Source organism: Schistocerca piceifrons, chromosome 2, assembly GCF_021461385.2.
Source record: "Schistocerca piceifrons isolate TAMUIC-IGC-003096 chromosome 2, iqSchPice1.1, whole genome shotgun sequence".
NCBI lineage: Eukaryota > Metazoa > Arthropoda > Insecta > Orthoptera > Acrididae > Schistocerca > Schistocerca piceifrons.
The window spans coordinates 712,082,794-712,102,167 of record NC_060139.1 but is presented as its reverse complement, the minus strand read 5'-3'; the positions used below and the strand labels follow the sequence as shown (position 1 = coordinate 712,102,167).

Sequence of the window (19,374 nt, the reverse complement as noted above, 5' to 3'; positions counted from 1 at the left end):
AGTAGAAAGGTTACAAGGGAACTTTTGCAGTGCCATCCACAAATCCCTGATGGCTAAACAGCATTCCTTGCTCCACCACGGGACTCGCAATCTGCCACGTTTAACAGATAACTTCAGAATAGTCACAGCGGTGACCCTGTGATGGCAGTAGTTACATGTTCAACAATGTCCTGGATGCTGGATTGGTGTTGGAATACAGCCACGTTGCTGTAAAGTGTCCATCTGGCTTTGTTCAACGTTTATATACGTGTCATGGTCACAGATACTGATGTATCCCGCAAATGGATCCAAATGGGAAAATGGTCACGGAAGTGCAAATCCTGTTTCAGCTAGCATGGGAGAAAAATGTGAAAGATCAATAGCTGCAGACGATCTGTTCACAGTGCAGAAATGTGTCGCTTTCTCTATATTTAGGAGGCAAATATCATTCAACATAAGAAACCTCTCCAATACTCGACCTCTGAGACAGATGTATGTAGTGGGCAACTGCACACAATGCACATAGCTATCTCCGAGAGAGAGAAAGAGATGAGGTAGCTCGTGGGTAACAGCGTCAAGAGTTTGACCAGTTCATGAGGCTGGAGATACAAGGAACACACAGTTATTTTTAATGGTGAGTAAATCTGAACAACTAATACTTTAAGGTGGGTGACTAAGTGCAACAAGGTACAAAATGGTGCATATTGTGTACAAATATTGCCACTTCATCCCTGTGCCCCTCATAACCTACTTCATCCTTTATCTGGATCATGCAGCCTTAGCACACGATGTTGTCTGCAGGTTTGAATGGGTCTCTCTTGTGTATAGGCACAAGGGTCCTTCCTGTATTAAAAGCTGTACTTCCTCCATGTCTGTCTTTAAACTATTCACATTTAATTGCAGTGCATGGGCGATTATTCAGAAGAGATCTTCTTTCACCCTGTCTCCATTTTGGTGACATGGTAGAGAGCGAGAGGAGAAGTAGGATAACCTCTTGCTTTGTCTATATATGTATCCAGTTTCATTTCAGAGTCATCTTTGTTGGTTAAGATAAACCAGGAAGTTTTATTCTCTTTGTCATTTTAGTTTCTTGAATTTTCTGTTATTCTAGAAACACTGGGTGAGTCCTTCTGTTAGCACAGTGTTTACCTGAGAAGTTTACATAAAAGTCTTGTGCTGTGCATGGTGATCCTGCTTCATGGGTGTCTTTCCAGCAAACAAAGTTTCTAAGTTGATGATGCAGTTTGCTAAGTTCATGAAACAATTATTTGAAATGGTATTTGGCAATACATGTCTTAGGGTGGTAAAGAGTATACATTTTACTGGGTAATAAAATCATTTTATTCGAACACACAAAATGTACATGCAAAATTTTCTACATCACATTTCAATCCTTCTTTAAATGCCTAAATCAGTTTGAATGGAACAAATCACATCAATAACAAACATTAGATTTCAAATATAAAAACAAATATTTAAGAAAACATCTTGAGGTAAAATAATTTAAAACAAATACATGTTATATTTATAAATGGTATATTAAAGCTTTAGACTGAGAAATTGAGAAATACAAGGGTAAACAGTATTTCGAAAAACAAAACATAATGAGATATATTGAAATGAGACATCTCATCCACCGTATCATAATGAATCTGTAATGTAACCAGAGAATCTGTGTATATAAGAACGTGTAAAAGTGCATTGTATTATATGAATATGTATTTTCATGTAATGTAAATATGCGAAAAACTAGAACTTTGTTTATGAAGTGGTTTACCGAGTTTTGTCACACTAAGACAAATCCTCTCTCTATTCTTTATTGTACACTTGTGCCAGCTACATAGAGAACAGCTTCATTACATTCCGAAAAGTCAGAATGATATACACTTTTCTCCACAATCTGTTCAGCAAGTGACCTTCAGAAGGTAATGAGCATTAAAGCGTGACTAGGAACGCTACCTGGCAACAACAGATGTGTGCAGCAGAGTTTAATGTTTCACTAAATTGATACAGAATAAGTTCCTTCAACATGTAACAATGAGTTTATCGTCTTTTATACATATTTATACATGATAAATTTTATGAAAGATCACAGTTTAATGTGCCTGGTGAGACTAATGTATTAATGAATGTGAACATCAATATGATAAACATGCAACAAGATTTCACTGCACAAAATACTCCAAGGAAACTTCCTTAGAAAATATGTGGCAGTAAATTGAAGATAGGAGATAACTGTAGAAAAGACACAAAAAAGGAATTTCTGTGTTAATCACATTTAGACTGTTACAGTATTGACTTATCAACAGTGTATGAAACAAACACTCGCGAGTAAATGTTACCCCGAGGCTTCCTCAGAATGTATGAAACAAACACACTCGCTTATATGTTATTCAGAGTCTGGAGAAGGAAGATCAAAAGGTGAAATCAAACATTACTTTCACAGTATGAGACACCACTTCATCCCCTTAGCTTTAGAATTCATGCTGGAAGCAACTGTAAGTTAAACGTCAACCACCATCTTTTTGTGAATATCTGTGTTGCCCACCACCTGAAATAGACAATTCAAAACTTATAAAACTGTTTCACATTATTAAATGTTATAAGAATCTATGGTTTACCAATAATAATAATAATAATAATAATAATAATAATAATATTTTGTGGATCGGACCATGAAGGAGAACCTTCAGAAATGTTAATCTCATAAAGTGATAAACTTTTAGAACCTATATAAGTATGGCTAAACTAATGGGTTCAAGAAGATTAATTCAGAGACCACATCTTACATATTTATAAAGATAGAAGTTTGGGGCAAATTTTAAGCTACGCATCAAAACTAAAAGTTTACCTTTCCACCAGTTCACGTGGTAGTTGGTAGGGGTCTCCCTGGTGCAGCAGCTCACTCATCACCTCATGTGTGTCAAGTCAAATTGAACAATGGAAAATCCAGGTTGGAATGTAACAATATTATGAGAAGGAAAGTTGCTACTCACCATGTAGTGAAGATGCTGAGTCGCTGATAGGCACAACAAAAAGATTTTCACACTTAAAGCTTTCGGCCAATGGCCTTTGTCAACAATAAGACACACACACACACACACACACACACACACACACACACACAACTGCAGTCTCAGTGTGGTTTCAGTTGCCTGAGATTGCAGTTTTTGTGTGTGTGTGTGTGTGTGTGTGTGTGTGTGTGTGTGTGTGTGTGTGTGTGTGTGTGTGTGCGTGTGTTTTGTTGACAAAGGCCATTGGCCGAAAGATTAAAGTGTGAAAATCTCCTTATTGTGCCTATCTGTGACTTGGTATCTCCGCTATGTGGTGACTAGCAACTTTCCTTCTCATAATACTGTTTAAAGTCAAATTGACTATTACACAATGGCAAAAGATGTTTAGCATTCTCTTTTTCAACTGACACAACTGTGTGGCGTGATACTGATTGAGAGTATGAGACTGCGCGTCCTATAACTCAAATAATTTGATGGCAACAGCAGCAGTTTCAAGACACTGGCTGTTTATGTTAGCAACAATCCACAGGATGCCCTTTTGTGGTGTTTCAAGACCTGGAGCACATTACCATACATGGTCTAGACTAGTCTGCTTGTCATACCAGCCATGAGTTTGTAATTTCTCATGCAACTGACTAGTATGTTTTGTGGTGAAATTTGTGTTTTGAACTATATCTGATTCAGTTGCTACAATCCTCCCATGATGGGGCTACAAAACAATATGCAGAGTTTTGCAAATTTATTCTGAGTGTGGAGATGTAAGGCAACAATTCCCTTTTATGTTTGAAGTTCAGTGATAAAGCTATGTTCCATTTAAGTGGAAAAATAAACTACTAAAATAATGACTATAGGGTACACAAAAGACATATCATGGTCTAGTTGAGAAATTCTCCAAAAATTTCACTTTTCAACAGGTCAGAGCACCACTGCAATAGAGCACTTCTTAACAATGAGCTATCTCAATGATGGAGTGGCCGTAAGGGGCACAAGGATCTTGTACTGCACCATCAGCCTCAGAGTTTGCCTGATCTCATGGTACATTTATCATCATCATCATCATCATGTGAAAGATTCCAGCTTTGTGCCTCCCCTTCCAACAACTTGAGCTAAAATGTAATCTTTACAGCAACAGCAGTGAATGTACTCATTCCTGATATCATACAAGTATGGAATAAGTTTGGTTATTGTCTGAATGTCTGTAAAGTGTCCAATGGAGGGCACATTGAATATTTCTGAAAGGTAAATGAAAAGTCTGATCATATTAAAATTTAGCCAAAGTTTCTATCTTCATTCATTTAGACAATATAGTCCTGTGAAAATGGATGACTCTCCTTGAAACACCATGTATTTTAAACTCCTTTGTGTTTACTCGAGTAAAATTTATAGTAGTAAAGATAGTGCAGTCAACAATTAATACCACTACCACTGCTATTACATGATTAAACATACTTACAGAGCAAAACTCTTCAAAATTAATTTTCCCATCCTCATCTTTGTCAGCAAATAATATTGTTTTATCAACAATTTGCTGAAGCTGTGTGTCCTTCAAATTGTTACCAACCATCATTTTTAGCACCTGAAAAAGAAAACATGATGTGGATATTCAACGATTTTCTACAGTATGTTTAATCCATGTCAGTAGGGGGAAGAATTACCTGAAACAGTTCCCCATTGGATATGTACCCATCATTGTCCATATCATATATTCTGAATGCAAACCTCAGTTTTGATTCCTTATCTCCTTTTACACTGAACTGGGAAACACCTTGTATGAATTCTGCAAGAATGAAATGAACATAGATTTATGTGTAAACTAGATACATTATATCACTGTAAATGTATCCCTAATTACTTCATAAATTGTCCAACATAAGCTGAATGAATTAATGAGAACTGTTTAAAAACATCATATATCATATTATTTAGGATGACTAACTGAAACGTGCTGAACTCTATTCCATGCATACATCATTACTCAATGGCATAAGTTGACTTAGTAGCTTTTACACCATATCCTTTCATTGTCTTATAATATAGTTTTCTGGTTAGTGTCAACTTAGAAATTAAATGGGTTCTTTCTTGTCCGGCATTTTTTTCTGTTCACCAGTTTACCACAGTCTTTTATTAGGTAATATTGTTAGGCAAGTAAAAATCTTGCACATTCCATGAATATTGATGTTTTGTAGTACAGCTAGTTCAAGCCTACATGTTTCCATATACAAGTCCACCAACTTAAAATCTGCAGCACCTCTTGAATAAATTTTATTGTGTCTAACTTTGCTTTGAAATCTTCTTTGGGTGTTGGCACAGAGAAAAGTCTGTGCACCCTTGAGTGGAAAGTTGCGTGTGTGTGCTACTGGGTGTTGTGAGCAAGAAAATATTGTATCTGTAGTAGTTGTTTATCTATACATTTTGAAACAATGTGTTTGTGTTTTGATGTCAATAGCTGGGTACAGGAAGTTTACAGATTTGTTGCTAATCTGCACTGTGAACTAATGTTTTTATGATTGCTGTTCAAGTTATGAAAAAATGCAAGCTATGAAAAAATGCTTTGAGGAACACCACCTTGAGATCACTATCGAATTGCCTGTTGGAACTGAATTGATCAGTCATGTGATTTTCAGGAAATGCTCTTCCTCATAGAAGGGAAGTAGAAGAGATTAATGCAATCCAATAAAAACTGCAAGAAGAAACAAGGTAATGTTCCTGAATTATTATAAATTTTTAAAGGTAATAATGCACAGATAGTATTAGGAACACGAAGTTGGTTGAGATGAGGAGACGATAGCAACAAAATGCTAAACTCAGATTGGAATATATATCACACAGACAGATTAGACACTAATTGTGGTGGTGTATTTATTTCAGTACAGAATTTGATAATATCTAGTGGTTTAGTGCAGATTTTGAATGGTCTGGGTAAAAGTAAGCGTCACAGGTGGGTCAAACATGACAAATGGATGCTCTTACAGGCGACCTGCAATATGAGTGGTAGTGGCTAAGCACTTCCAGAGAGAACTTGGTGAAAATGTGTTTTCTGATCACACTAATGCAATAGGGGAGACTTCATCTTCTTATCTACACAATGAGAGAGTTATGCATAGGTATGTGCTTGCTGGGTTCCTCACCGCCTAATAGAAGACCATAAAGAGCAATGAAGGACTATCTGTGTGGTACTGCTTGTCCATTATGAAGCTGATCATGACAATTTTTTGTAAATCACCACCACAGGCAATGAAACATGGTTTCATCACTTCGAGCTAGAAACAAAATGACAATCCGTGGAGTAGAGCCATACCACCTCCTCTCCAAAGCAAAAGTTCAAAGCTGCACCCTCAGCTGGTAAAGTCACAGTGACGGTCCTCTGGGACACTGAACGGGTTATTCTGTTTGATGTCCTATCTCGTGGTGCAACAATCAACTGTGAAGTGTACTGTGATACCCTAAGGAAACTGAATAAAGGGCTTCAGCATGTTCCATCGCCACAAAAATGCAACAGACTTCTCCTTATCCATGACAATGCAAGGCCCCACACAAGTATGTGCACCCAAGAGCAGCTCACAAAACTTCACTGGACTGTTCATCATCATCATCCACCCTACAGCCTGTATCTCACACCTTATGACTTCAACCTGTTTGGCACAATGTAGGATGCACTCTGTGGGAAGCAGTATCTCGATTATGGGGAGGTTATTGCTACAGCAAGACATTGGCTCTGACGGGAACCCATAGAGTGATACCATGAGTGCATACCTTCCCTTCCATTAAGGTGCCATGAAGTGATTGCACTGAAAGGAGATTATGCTGAAACATAAAGTTTTGTAGCCAAAAATTGGGAAATAATACGGTGTACTGGAATCCTGTGTAAAACCAACCTGATTTCAGAAAAAATGTGTTGCATTACTTATTGAACAGCCTCGTACAATATGCCAAGCTAGCTTGTGAAGGATGGAAAAGGATCACCGTGGTTCAATAGTTATGTTAGAAAGTTGGTGAGAAAACAAAGAGCTTGTTTCATCTTTGATTTATAAAAAGGTCAAAGCCTGGAAGATGAACATAAGCTGAATGAAGCCAAAATGAGCACAAGGTGAGAAATGCAAGCAGCATTCAATGAATTTAAAAGTAAAATATTGCCAAATGGTCTGGCTAAAAATACTAGGAAGTTTTGGTCTTATATAAAGTCAATAAGTGGCTCAAAATAATCTTTTTCATTCTTCATTGGTCATACTCACACACCAAAACAGAAGAAGACGGGGGGAAAAAACAACACAGTGAATTTAGTCTTTGGTAATTGTTCCAATATGAAAGTGAAATAGAAAACTGACTAAAACTGCTTAATAGTGGAAAGGCAACTGGGCTGGATGAAATATCTGAAGTGTTACAGAGATAATTTGAAACATCTTGCTCTACTTCCAGCAGTAGTTCATCATAGACCACTGAAGCGTAGCAATTGGGAAAAAGTGGAGGTCACTTGCATTTGCCTTAGACAGACACACATAATTATATGTCACTGACATCAGTCAGTTGTTGAATTACAAGAAATGTTTCATATTCACACCGACATTTCCATTTCATTATGATATTCCCGGAGACAGAAAACTTTCTCTATCAAAAGTCAACATGGGTTCTGGAAACTTTGATCTTATGATATTCAGGTTGCTCTGTTTGTCTATGGAATCTGGAGTGCTATAGACATAAGCACTCAAGCTGATGCCATGTTCCTCAATTTCCAGGAGATTTGATACTGTTAGGCATTGTCATTTAGTCAACAAGCCACTTACTGAATATCAGACCAGATTTGTGATTAGTTATAGGACTTTCTTTGAAATAGGACTAACATATAATTCCTAATGCAACGAAATCGAGAAATGTACAGGTTATTTCTGGAGTACTGCGAGGGCGTCTTATAAGGCAACTACTACTTATGCATAACATTGGAGGCTCTGTGACGCTATTAGCAGATGATACTGTCATCTACAGTAAGGCTGCAGTGCCAGAAAACTGCGGCAAAATGTAGGATGGAATGGCAGTTGAGCAAGTAGGTAATATAATCAACACACTGTGCAAAGAATCTACTACTGTTCAATTACACCATAGGCGACAAATCCATGGAAGGTATTACTACCACAGAATACCTACGAATAACCATCTGCAGCAACCCGAACTGGAAAGATCACAAAAAACAAAAAGTAGGATATGTAAATGACAGACTGAGGTTCACTGGGAGAATCTTAAGGAAATGTAATTCATTCACAAAGGAAGTGGCTTACAAAACACTTGCTTGATTGATTCTTGAATACTGTTTATCAATCTGGGACTGTTACCAAGTAAGATTAACAGGAGATATAAAGCAGATCCAATGAAGAGCAGCCTCTGTATCACAGGACTATTTACTCTCAACAAATTCCAGTGGCACACCCTATAAGAGGAAGGCAACAAACAAGAAACATAGCTATATCAACTGTAGTTGGTCACAGGTGCGATGACCACTACTGGGAGCTGGGAGAGCTCTTGGCGGTTGTCAGAAGGCACTCAAGGCACACCTGGGGTGGCCCGAATCCATGTGATGGTGAGACAGGAGTAACTTCAGAATGGAATGGCATAGGGAGGTAGCTACTGAGAAATGATTGTGGATGAGACAGTTTTTTACTATCCCATGTAACTTTGACAATTATCTTGATATGACCTATCTCTAGTGAGGTTTGACATTGACTCTTGTAATTTCCTCTCGGCACGACATGCGAGGTAGGCTTAGGTAGCTAAACTGCCTCTGGCATTCACGAACAGCTGGAAAGCAGCCATCTTACATGGAGAATGCCAACTCGATGGCTGCTGACTTGGTGGTGGTGGTTGGAGCACTTGACACGGCTCTGCTGCCAGCATAATGCAACTATGATGTCTTCTAGTTTTGCAGCAGATGATGGTGTCACCCATACTCAAACTATGCACCACTGGCTGAAAAGCAGCTGGTGGTCTCCAGTGGTACAGAGAAGGCAGTTACGATGGTGAGTGGTCTCAAAGAGATGGCAGTGACGTGTTGGCTGCCAAGGGGCTGGGCGATCAGGTCGTGGTCGGGAGTTTGCAGTCTGTGGTAGTAGTTGTGGCAGTGTGATAGTTATGGAATATACTCCAAGGCTGTGTCATTATAAATCATGGTGATAACTGACACAAACAAGTGTCGTGCATGGCCTTGCAGTGCTGATGACCTACTTGGCTAGGCCAGGGAATTAAATGCAGCTGCCTGGCACTGACTACGCAGAATGAGCCACATTTCTGTGTCACACAGAAGCGTCTTCAACAAAGGAACCAAGATGTGGCTGTAATAGGTTGAACCGCAGACCGTCTCAGAAGGTGGGACAGTATCCCGGGCCACTGACACACATAAGCTTGGTGTGGAAAAGTCTTGCTGATGCTGATTAGACCAGTCATTGTCTGGTGACAATCACTGCTTGGGACTCAGCACTCTGCCTATGGCACTGGCATTGGCTATGGTCTACGCCATTACACAACAATGATGTCTGTCCACATACAACACAGTACATCATCTACATATCTGAACCAGTATATAATATTTGCACTCAAAAGTTCTTTATTCAAGGGGAGTTGTTACTAGTTGCTTTAAAATCAGCACATGGTATCATGTTCCAAGCTTGTCCTGGAATGGATAATTTATTTGCCTTTATTTCCCAGCTTTTACTCTGGCAACTGACATTCCAGAGGCTACAAGTTAAGATACCATTTCAACTTTTCAACCCATCTGATAGAAGATATTTACAAACTGAGGAGATTTTATATTCGAAATTTTGTCCAAATTATATTCCAGAATCATTACAGCCAACTATTACAACAAAGTGTGATTTCCATTGCTTACTTGGTGAGACATTCCACAAATGTTGCTGTGGCAAGGACAGTGATGTTAGCACATTACTTTTGTGCTTTAACAGAATGTTCATAACCAATAAAAATGTTATCTTGTACTGCTAGGCTTTCTGGGCTTTCGTAGGGACATGAAAAACTTCTGTTATCCACAGTAGATACTGATGATGCATATAATATGGCCAAAGTTCATATTGAAGCTTCCACATTGAACCCTGTACAAAGGCAAAAGTTGCCCTTCACAGATATGAATAGAGCTGAATTTTGGTAGGACAACATGGCTGTTCATGTGATTTTATAAAGTACCTTACCAGTGTGTTGTCTACACAAGGCAAGGAAAAAATTACTGTGTGCACACTACACAGCATTTCTCTGCATTTTACTTCACAGTGTTAGTGGTAATATTAATGTCTTGTGGTAGTTGCTATTCTGCATAACTGCATCAGAGAAAATTAAGTATTCTGGTATTTTAATTGAAGGTCGTGTAGTTCCTTCGTGCTGAGTTGAGACTGCAGCAACTGGAGATAGTACTATTTGAGTAGCTTGTGATTTTTATCATAGTAAGCTAAATTCTGATTATGTTGAGACAATGAAGTTAGATGCCTGAATTTTTCTCGGTCTTGAACTACACATATTTGGCAGAAACTTATTATGGTTCCACAGTCACGTAGTTGCTCAGATGTGAAGTCAATCCACGACTATTTTTCAGCTCCCAGTGTCTTGTTTCAAAGTCCTTCACACTGGCAACAATAAATTGGACATACTCAAGATTTTACAATGCTACTATTAGAATATGATAATGTGAGTGGTCCATGGATATTGAATAGTTCACCCATTTCATGGGAAAACGTCTCGCCAATGAAAAATGAAGTGAACAAAGCATCAACTTGTTAATGGCCAAGAAGGTCAGTTTTAACAAGACACTATTTTTAATCATGAAACGCTATTTCTCAAAGTCTGTTATCTGTTTACATATTTGCTCTCCAAGAGGGCTGAATTAGGTGTTAATGTCCTGGTGACATTGTGATATCACGCCCTGGAGGATGCAGCACTGCCGATAGACAATCCGCCTATTTAGAGTCAGTAAAATTTCTGTACTTTTTTTAACGCTGCTTTAGTCAATTAGATACCTCTATTTAGCTGAATCATGTTTGTGGTGATAAAATATTGCCAACCTTTGAAATTAAAGAAACAATGAAAGCATCACATATGCTCTGTGTTACTGCATGAATGCAAAAAACATAGGAAACGCTGCATTTCTGTTCTTGGCAAAATAAAATCTATTTGGTGAGTTAATAGCTGATGCAGCTGTTTTTATTCAGATAACATTGAATTACTACCTAAATTTGTTGCAATTTTCAGTGACTGCAATTTTCTGAAGAATTTTTAACATACCAATGCTATTATGGAGTGGTAAAGGTATTGTATTTTGTTTTGGAGTGGCAGACTGAACTGTTAAAACAATTATATTCCACACAGTATGAACGGATACTGATGCAACTGCAACTACAAACTATAGCCATCCTCAGCCGATATTACATCTGTTTTGTTAAACTTTCGTGCTCTTACAGAATTTCTAACTTCAGGTGGATTAATTATTCAGACATTTTCTGACATTTACTCATTTCATGTTTAATGGTCAATAATGAAAATGGGTGATGTGGTCATATAGGTTTTTTCCCATGATAAAAGCATGTTTATGAAAAATTTAGTGATTAGGGTAACTCTGAAATAAAATTCAACAAGCAAATGGGCAAAGAAATAGATACAGAACCATTTATCTGGCAAATTAAAACAGAAACTGTATAAAACAGAAACTGTATAAAACAGAAACTGGGGAAAGAAGCAAAATAACTTTTCTTAACATTGTGACATATGTAAAAGCTGTACCTGTCGAAGAGTCCAGCGTATATTATATAATCACATGTAAAATTACACATCTGCACATTTTAAACTGCAGAAATTTAAAAAAAAAGTAGAGTTGTTATGTATGCATAATTACCTACTCTCAGTACTCTCTAGTGTGTCTATCTGCACAGTAGCCCGAGGTCTTGTTTAGACTGGAAGGTGACGTCAACTCATGTGGTAATATAAGAACTTCGGCCACATTTACTGAACAGTTCAAGAGTTATTCAAAAGACACTTGGTGATCAAAGTGAAAACGGTTGTTTTGGCTATTTACCAAGAGCCACATACTTATTTTTATTGTATGATAATTCTTTTGTTAACATTTTTGATTAAGATCAATGGTTTTTTGGAAACACTGTGCACATCATCTTTATTCTGCTATCAGGACTTCACGCCTTACAACACCTCTGCCTGCTGCTCTTTTCACTCTTACCACAGAGACATTTCTGCCACAGATGCCATCCAGGTAACAACATAAGAAGCTACGACTACTGAAAGAACCTCTATCAAGATAGGGTGCATATGGCAACACTTAACTTCATTCTTACTGCCACCAGCATGGCATGGGGACGTGAGTGGGAGAGCATGCACCCTGTCCAACCCCCACAGCAACAACTTGGCGTAACCAGAAAAGTTGTATTTTTTTCCATTCAGCACTTTCAATTTCATGTTGACTGTTGTGTTCAGTTTCAGCTCTAATAAAATGTACCTAACATATTACAGTGTGTGTGTGTGTGTGTGTGTGTGTTTTGGGGAGGGAGGGGTAAGACATCCCCAAGCACCCTTAGGGGTGAGATCTGGTTGCGTGACACACAAAAAGAATGAAAAACCAACTACATTAGCATCTAACCCAAAATTTTTGGGGTTGTTGGACTGATGCCACCAGATCCCCAAATGGGGGGGGGGGGGGGGGGGAGGGAGGAGAGTAGTGTGTTTTCATGGAAGCTTAATTTAGGAACACAATAGAGTAATGCCAATGGCCATGGCACATTGGATACAATGCTAGATGGGCAAGGCTTCTCTAATATCTCTGTTTGTGAGGTGGGAAAATGGTGACATTTATCTATAACTCTGGAATGCCTGTGGCAACTTCGACCAAGTTGTGTACAAATATGACTTAATACTTCAAAAAATGAAGTGGCAGGGGTGGGAGAGGGGGGTTGGGGTGGTGGTGGGGTATGGTGTCCCTAATAATGGGGGTAGGTGATAAGGAAGCAACCTGAAGACACAATCAACAAAAACAACAACGGAGATGGTGGTGAGAAGAGGTTGACAAAAATCATAAACAATTAATATTAACGTTGAATTCATAATTTTGGGGTTGCTAGATTGAAATGTGAAAGCTCTGATGACAACTGATGCATAGAGGTAATGTCAAGGTTGGGACTGGGAGGAGATGACATGAAAATATCTGATATTAGTATCATATCCAAAAACTTCAGGTGATTAATGATAGTTCTGATGAAATTTCAACTATGTTGACGTGATACAAAAGGGAACAGGTTGACATAAAAATAATTGACTGGTGAACACCAGGTAATCAGGTAGATTAATTTATACATTAACTTGGCTCACGTCGCTGAAAGTTCTCTGTTATGGATCTGTTGTATCATAGATGACTGGTTTGATTCAGCTATCTGCACTACTCTATCCTATGCAAGCTCCATCATCTCTACATAATGACTGAACCTGCTTACTGTAGTCAAGCCTTTCTCTCCCATCACACTGCTATGCCCCTTCTCCATCATCAAATTGGCAGTTCTTTAACATCTCAGAATGAGTCTATTAACTGAGCCCTTCTTTTAGTCAATTTGTGCCATAATTTCATTCCTACTCAATTTGATTCAGTACCTCTTCATTATTTATCCAATCAACTCATCTAATCTTCAGTACTCTTCTGTAGCACCACATCCCAGTTCTGTACAGAGTTACGCTCCGGACTAATATCTTCAGATAAGACTTCCTTATATCTATATTTATATTAGACATAAATACATTTCTCTTTTTGAGAGTGTTTCTTTATTGTCAGTCTGCATTTGTATCCTCCATTCTTTGGGCATTGTCAGTTCTTTTGCTGCCCAAAAAACTACTCTTCTACTTTTCATCTCTCATTTTGTAATCTAATTTTTTGGACATTGCTTGAGCTAGATAAACTATTTCCCATCACCCTTGTTTCACTTTTGTTGATATTCATCTTTTAACCTCTTTTTAACACACTAGACACTCCAACTCAGCCTTCTGCCCTCCTGTTAGAGAACCAATACCAGGGATCCCACAATGATTAACGCAAGAATATATCTAGTATCACAGGACTCTTTTGTCTGCTGAACACTCTGGGCAAAAACTCATGAACAACCCTTACTATTGGCTAACAGTGCACAGAGAGGTAACTGATCTTAATCAATCCCAATATGGTTCCAAGAAGGGAACATTTATAAATGATCCTGCAAAATTAAGGAATTGCAATAGTTGACAATATCAATGAGACATATACTGTAGCCATCATGATGAGTGTCACAGGAGGTTTTGATGATGTTTTTGGATTTCTTTCTAAAGTTTAGACTGCTTAAGTTAACCAAACATTATGTCCTTCAGAGCAATCAATAGAAATCTCCTGATACAGAAAGCAAACTGAGGACTGCTGCAAACAAGACTGTCTACATGCAGCTGAAGAGAAAGTTACCAAAGACTAGGCATCCCTGTATTAGAATATATGGTGTTCCGATTAGTAATACAGTGATAAACCGATATTTCGGGTATATCTGGATGAGGATAAGACATACATGTCCAGATTTCTTAAGTCTGTGAAAAAGCCCTGAAGCTTATGCATAAAATAGCCACTACTGAAACAAAAAAATGTGAAGATACCACTGAATCTTATTAAATTTTATCATGATACCATACTTACCTCTGTAGTCAGTTCAGTACAACTGTGTAGGCAATCAATATTTAGCAACACATGTCATCATAAGGATCTATGATGCTTACTATAATTGAGCCTGCACAAATTAATCCCTTACACTTGCAGTGGGCTAGATACAGCAACTCCAAGTGCTCACGTGCCTACCTCCAGCCAATAATGTAATGTGATTTTTTAGGCATCTCTTTGACACCACCTCACTACTCAGTATTGTCACAGTGCTATAGACAGCTGTTGCTTTCACATGCAGCTGTTTTGCATTTTACAATTAAAAGCTGCTGAGAGTATCAGGGACACATCTGAACTATTGACAATGGAAGAAGGCCTCTTAGTGTTACTTGGCATATATCAAATGACCTATAGATCTGGAGGTGGGCTGCAAAATATTGGCTCAGAAAAACTAAATTTAGAACTGTAAGGAAATAACTGGTAAAATAATAGCTGAGAAGAGAGTTAAAAAGATGGATGAGCAATAAATGGTAACAAATCCAGGATACCACCAGACATGGAAAAACAAGTATGTAATACTTTACAAGATGTTGAGGGATGTGCGAATATGTGTCGATTATGTTTTGGAATGTAGGCTCTGTTGAAAGACTAAAATGTAGTGTACATCAAGCTATAGGTTAGGTTGTATGGTGATGGGTTGTGTGTTTGCAAAGACAATGGATGTGAATACAAAATGTTAGTTCTTGTGACTCACTGTCTTTAGTAAACCTTGTAGTTTAGGTTAGTTGAAAGGTGACAGTTTTGGCAGTCAGGAGATCATGTGGTATAGGCTTCAATTAATAAGATGGGATACCTGCACATTGCTCTAAATCTATGAGAAACATTTTGCCCTTCAAGCAGTGGATGCTGTAGGAATAGTACGGCTTCCCACAGACCGGAAAAAAGGAATACAGCATTCCCATTTTCAAGGTCGGTCAAAGGACAGATGGCCATAAATAGAAATCTCCATTGCTGAAGGCAAATGCTTGCTGACTTATAAAACTCTCTTTACACACAGAGTTTATGACCTTTTTTGAGACTGAAAATACACTATGGGAACCAATATGCATTCCACCAATAGCATTTTTCTTTTTCTTTGCTTTGAGAATTATCTCACTATGTTTATCCACAAGATAATGAATGCAATAGACAGCAGCAAACAGGCTGATATCATGGTGACTTCCAGAAGCCTTATAATTAGTTCCACACTGTGTTCAATGAATAAAAAATGGACTTCAATATAAAACCAGTATTGTGATTGGATTAAGCACTTTCAAGCAGATTGAACTTTGCGCACATGGCATTCTGAATGGGGAGAAATCATCAGATATGAAAGTAACTTTGCATGTATCCTATAAGAACATTACAGCACCATTACATGTACATTATATGGTGCATAACATTAAAAGCTCCATGATGTCATTTACAGAAACTCATAGAAACTCACAAAATCATAAAAGTATAGTGAAATCCAGGAAGACCTGCAAAATGTCAACTCCACTTGGGAAAGAGCCTCTCCATGATGCTCTGATGCTTACAAAACAAACCCATGACAAAACATGCAGCTCTCTACCTGCTCCACTCATTTTACATTGTAAGGTTCTCAGACTGCCAAGCAGTACTCAATCTATTGAATTATGGTTTCCTTCATTGTTGAGTTACACTTACGATTCTTCCAATTATTATCAGTGTGCTTTCTGCTTTCCTCCAACAAAGGGAATGATTACAAATAATTACATGATTCACAGACACACTTACTGGTAAATTTGCAAGAACCTATGTTCAATAGGAACCAACCAAATGAGGCCATACAGTTCTAAGACACTGAATATTAGGGATGATGGAGTTTGTTCTGCCTGACCATTCTGATTTTGGTTTAGCTTAATCATTTCAGACAAATGCCAGGCTGTAATAAAACAATGCATGTATTTCATATCATTAAATGCCAGGATGGCTCCTCCAAGAAGGCCCTAGCTGGCCACCCGTTCCATCCTCACAAAAATCTTTATACGAGGGTTGGAACTTTAATAGTAGTAACGATGTATTTACAGCTCACACAAAATAGATGTGTGTTTCAATGTTTTACTGACCTTCAAAGTAGTCACGAACATTGTTTATAACCCATTGCCAGTGATGTGGAAGTCACAGGATACTCTTAGCAGTGCTAGTCGTGTTGACAGAGCAGCACGGTCCATCGCCCGACGAATTAGTAGCAGTTCTAAAGCGAATGCCTTGAAGTGTTTCCTTCAGTTTAGAAATCAAATTGAACTCACGAGGGCTTCAGTCGGGGGAGTGCAGTAGGTGGTATAGCACTTAGCAGCCCCATCATTCAAACGAATCAGTAACAGCTTGCACTGTAGATGTTTGAGCATCATCCTGCAAAATGATTGTCAGGTTGTGCAAAAAGTGTCATCACTTCTGTCTATATGCTGTTCATTTTTGGAACACAACCTACGACCAGCTTAGAGACAGAAGTGACGACACTTTCTGCAGGACCTTACCCTCATTTTGCAGGACAATGCTCAAGCACGTTCTGTGCAAGCTGTCACTGATTTGTTTGACTGATGGAGCTGCTAAGTGCTATACCACTTACTGCACTCCCCTGACTTAAGCCCTCGTTAGTCCAACTCGATTTCTAAACTGAAGGAAACACTTCATGGCATTTGCTTCAGAACTACTACAAATTCGTCAGGCAGTAGACTGCGCTGTTCGAACTGTCAACAACTGGCACTGCTAAGAGTATCCTACAACTTCCGCATCGCTGGCAAAGGGTTATACACAATGCTGGTGACTATGTTGAAGGTCAGTAAAACTTTGAAACATGTATTTATTTTGTATGACCCATAAATAAGTAGTTGCCACTATTAAAGTTCCAACCCTTGTATAATCTGTGTTTCAAAACATTTGTGCTATTTATTTTCATTGTACTATGATGGCAAAACCTGAAGCATATTCAGATGACACCTGGATGAATAAATAAGTAAACATTCACACAAAATAAAACTCCTTTCCAACTGCATCTTGAAAAATGATTATGGTGGTAACATCAGACGATTACACACCCATACAAAGCCCCAATGAACCCTTCTCATACACCACTAAAAATGGAACAGGTAAGGAGGGAAATGATAGTGCTAGCAGAATTACTCTCGACTTTGCACTTTAGGTGAGTTTTGTAGAACAGATGTTTATTTTACTTAGGAGGACTATACAGATAATTTGTGTCTATACTGTACCCTGCCGAATTCTACACTGTAGCTACTGTGCATCAAAAGTGGAAACACCTTGCTTGGATAAGTGCATGCACAATAGTTATCGATACTCCTAACATGTATTGAAAATGAACACATTGCAAATATATTGTCTCTGCTTGTATTTACATATTAACACATTCATGCAGTGCATCATATGAAACAAAAATAATAATTAAAAGAAAAAAAACAATATAAATTCTGTCTTTGTACTGTTATATTCTTGAAATCTTCAAGACAATTTTCAGTCACTAATTTATATTTAATGTATGTGTGTCCACTCCATCATACAGCTGAGAAACAAATTTTTGTACTATCGGTCACAAACTAGCAGAAACGACTGGGATTTTAGAAAGAAAGTATGATAAGGTATATTCTAAAACAATTTTGCTTTTATTCATTACCACTACAGTTACTAATACAAAAAAGTGAGGGTTTTTTTTTTTTTTTTTTACTAACCTTTAAAATCCACTTCGCCGTTCCCGTCGGCATCAAATATATCTATAACGCGTTGTACTAAAGGATTCTGCTGTAACTCGGGCAGTGACATAAATTCATCAATACTCAAAGAACCTGAGTTGTCTAAATCAAGCTTTCTGAAACGTTTCCCAAGTCGTCGTATTTCATCAGCATCAACTAAAACACAGAGAAGTGCGTGAGGCAAAAATAATTACACATAATTAATGAATGGAAGCACTATCACCTACTTACAGTTTGAACATAGTTCCATAGGAAGAGAACTTTCATTTCCCTGCAAAAGATACAGTCATCTTAGAAAGCATTCAGGCACAGTTAAATGAAGTAACATCACAATAATTTAAGAAAGTTCGTTTCACAGAGCTTGCAGTAAAATATCACTTCTCTTCGCGTACAGAATGTCGTATGCATACAGAAGCAGAAAAGCCCTACGAAATGTCAACTCAGTGACTACATTCAATTGAATCGCTCAAGACATAATTCAAAAAAAATTATAGATGATACTTCATTAGACAGCACTGGATATATAGCATTTAACAAACACACAAAATATTTTTACCATTTTGTGTTTTTCTTATTATTCTTGCTTGTCAAAATCCAAAGACGATATAGGTCAAAACCAAAGATGAGAACAACTACTGTGAGCTTTCTCTTCCTGCACCAAAAATCTTCGTTTTCGAAGAGATTACTCAATACTCGCAACAACTTTTCAGACTTGTCACATCTATGATCCTCCAGTCCAGAACTCAAATCAAAATTTCCAATACGATATTGGTAATATTAGCTTCTTTTTTACCGTTGAGTCAAAATTCCGTTCATATAATTATCAGTACGATTACATATGAAATATTTTCCATAATTTATTTCCTGCTGGGTAAACTTACGTATGAAGGTGCAGATTTATTTTTACTTATTTATTTATCTCATATTTCGTAGATCCATGACCGAACTAAATTCCGTT

General features: G+C 37.8%; 1 protein-coding gene across 1 annotated transcript; it reads right to left on the bottom strand.

The window, feature by feature from the left end:
• Positions 1 to 1,302: 1,302 nt before the first annotated feature.
• On the bottom strand, positions 1,303 to 19,085 carry LOC124777613 (calcineurin subunit B type 2). The gene is made up of 6 exons (XM_047253075.1): positions 18,973 to 19,085; positions 18,648 to 18,687; positions 18,396 to 18,572; positions 4,649 to 4,770; positions 4,447 to 4,569; positions 1,303 to 2,530 (listed from the first exon to the last, which is right to left on the bottom strand). Exons 1-6 carry the CDS (start codon positions 18,973 to 18,975, stop codon positions 2,483 to 2,485), a joined length of 513 nt encoding a protein of 170 aa, XP_047109031.1. The 5' UTR covers positions 18,976 to 19,085; the 3' UTR covers positions 1,303 to 2,482.
• Positions 19,086 to 19,374: the final 289 nt, after the last annotated feature.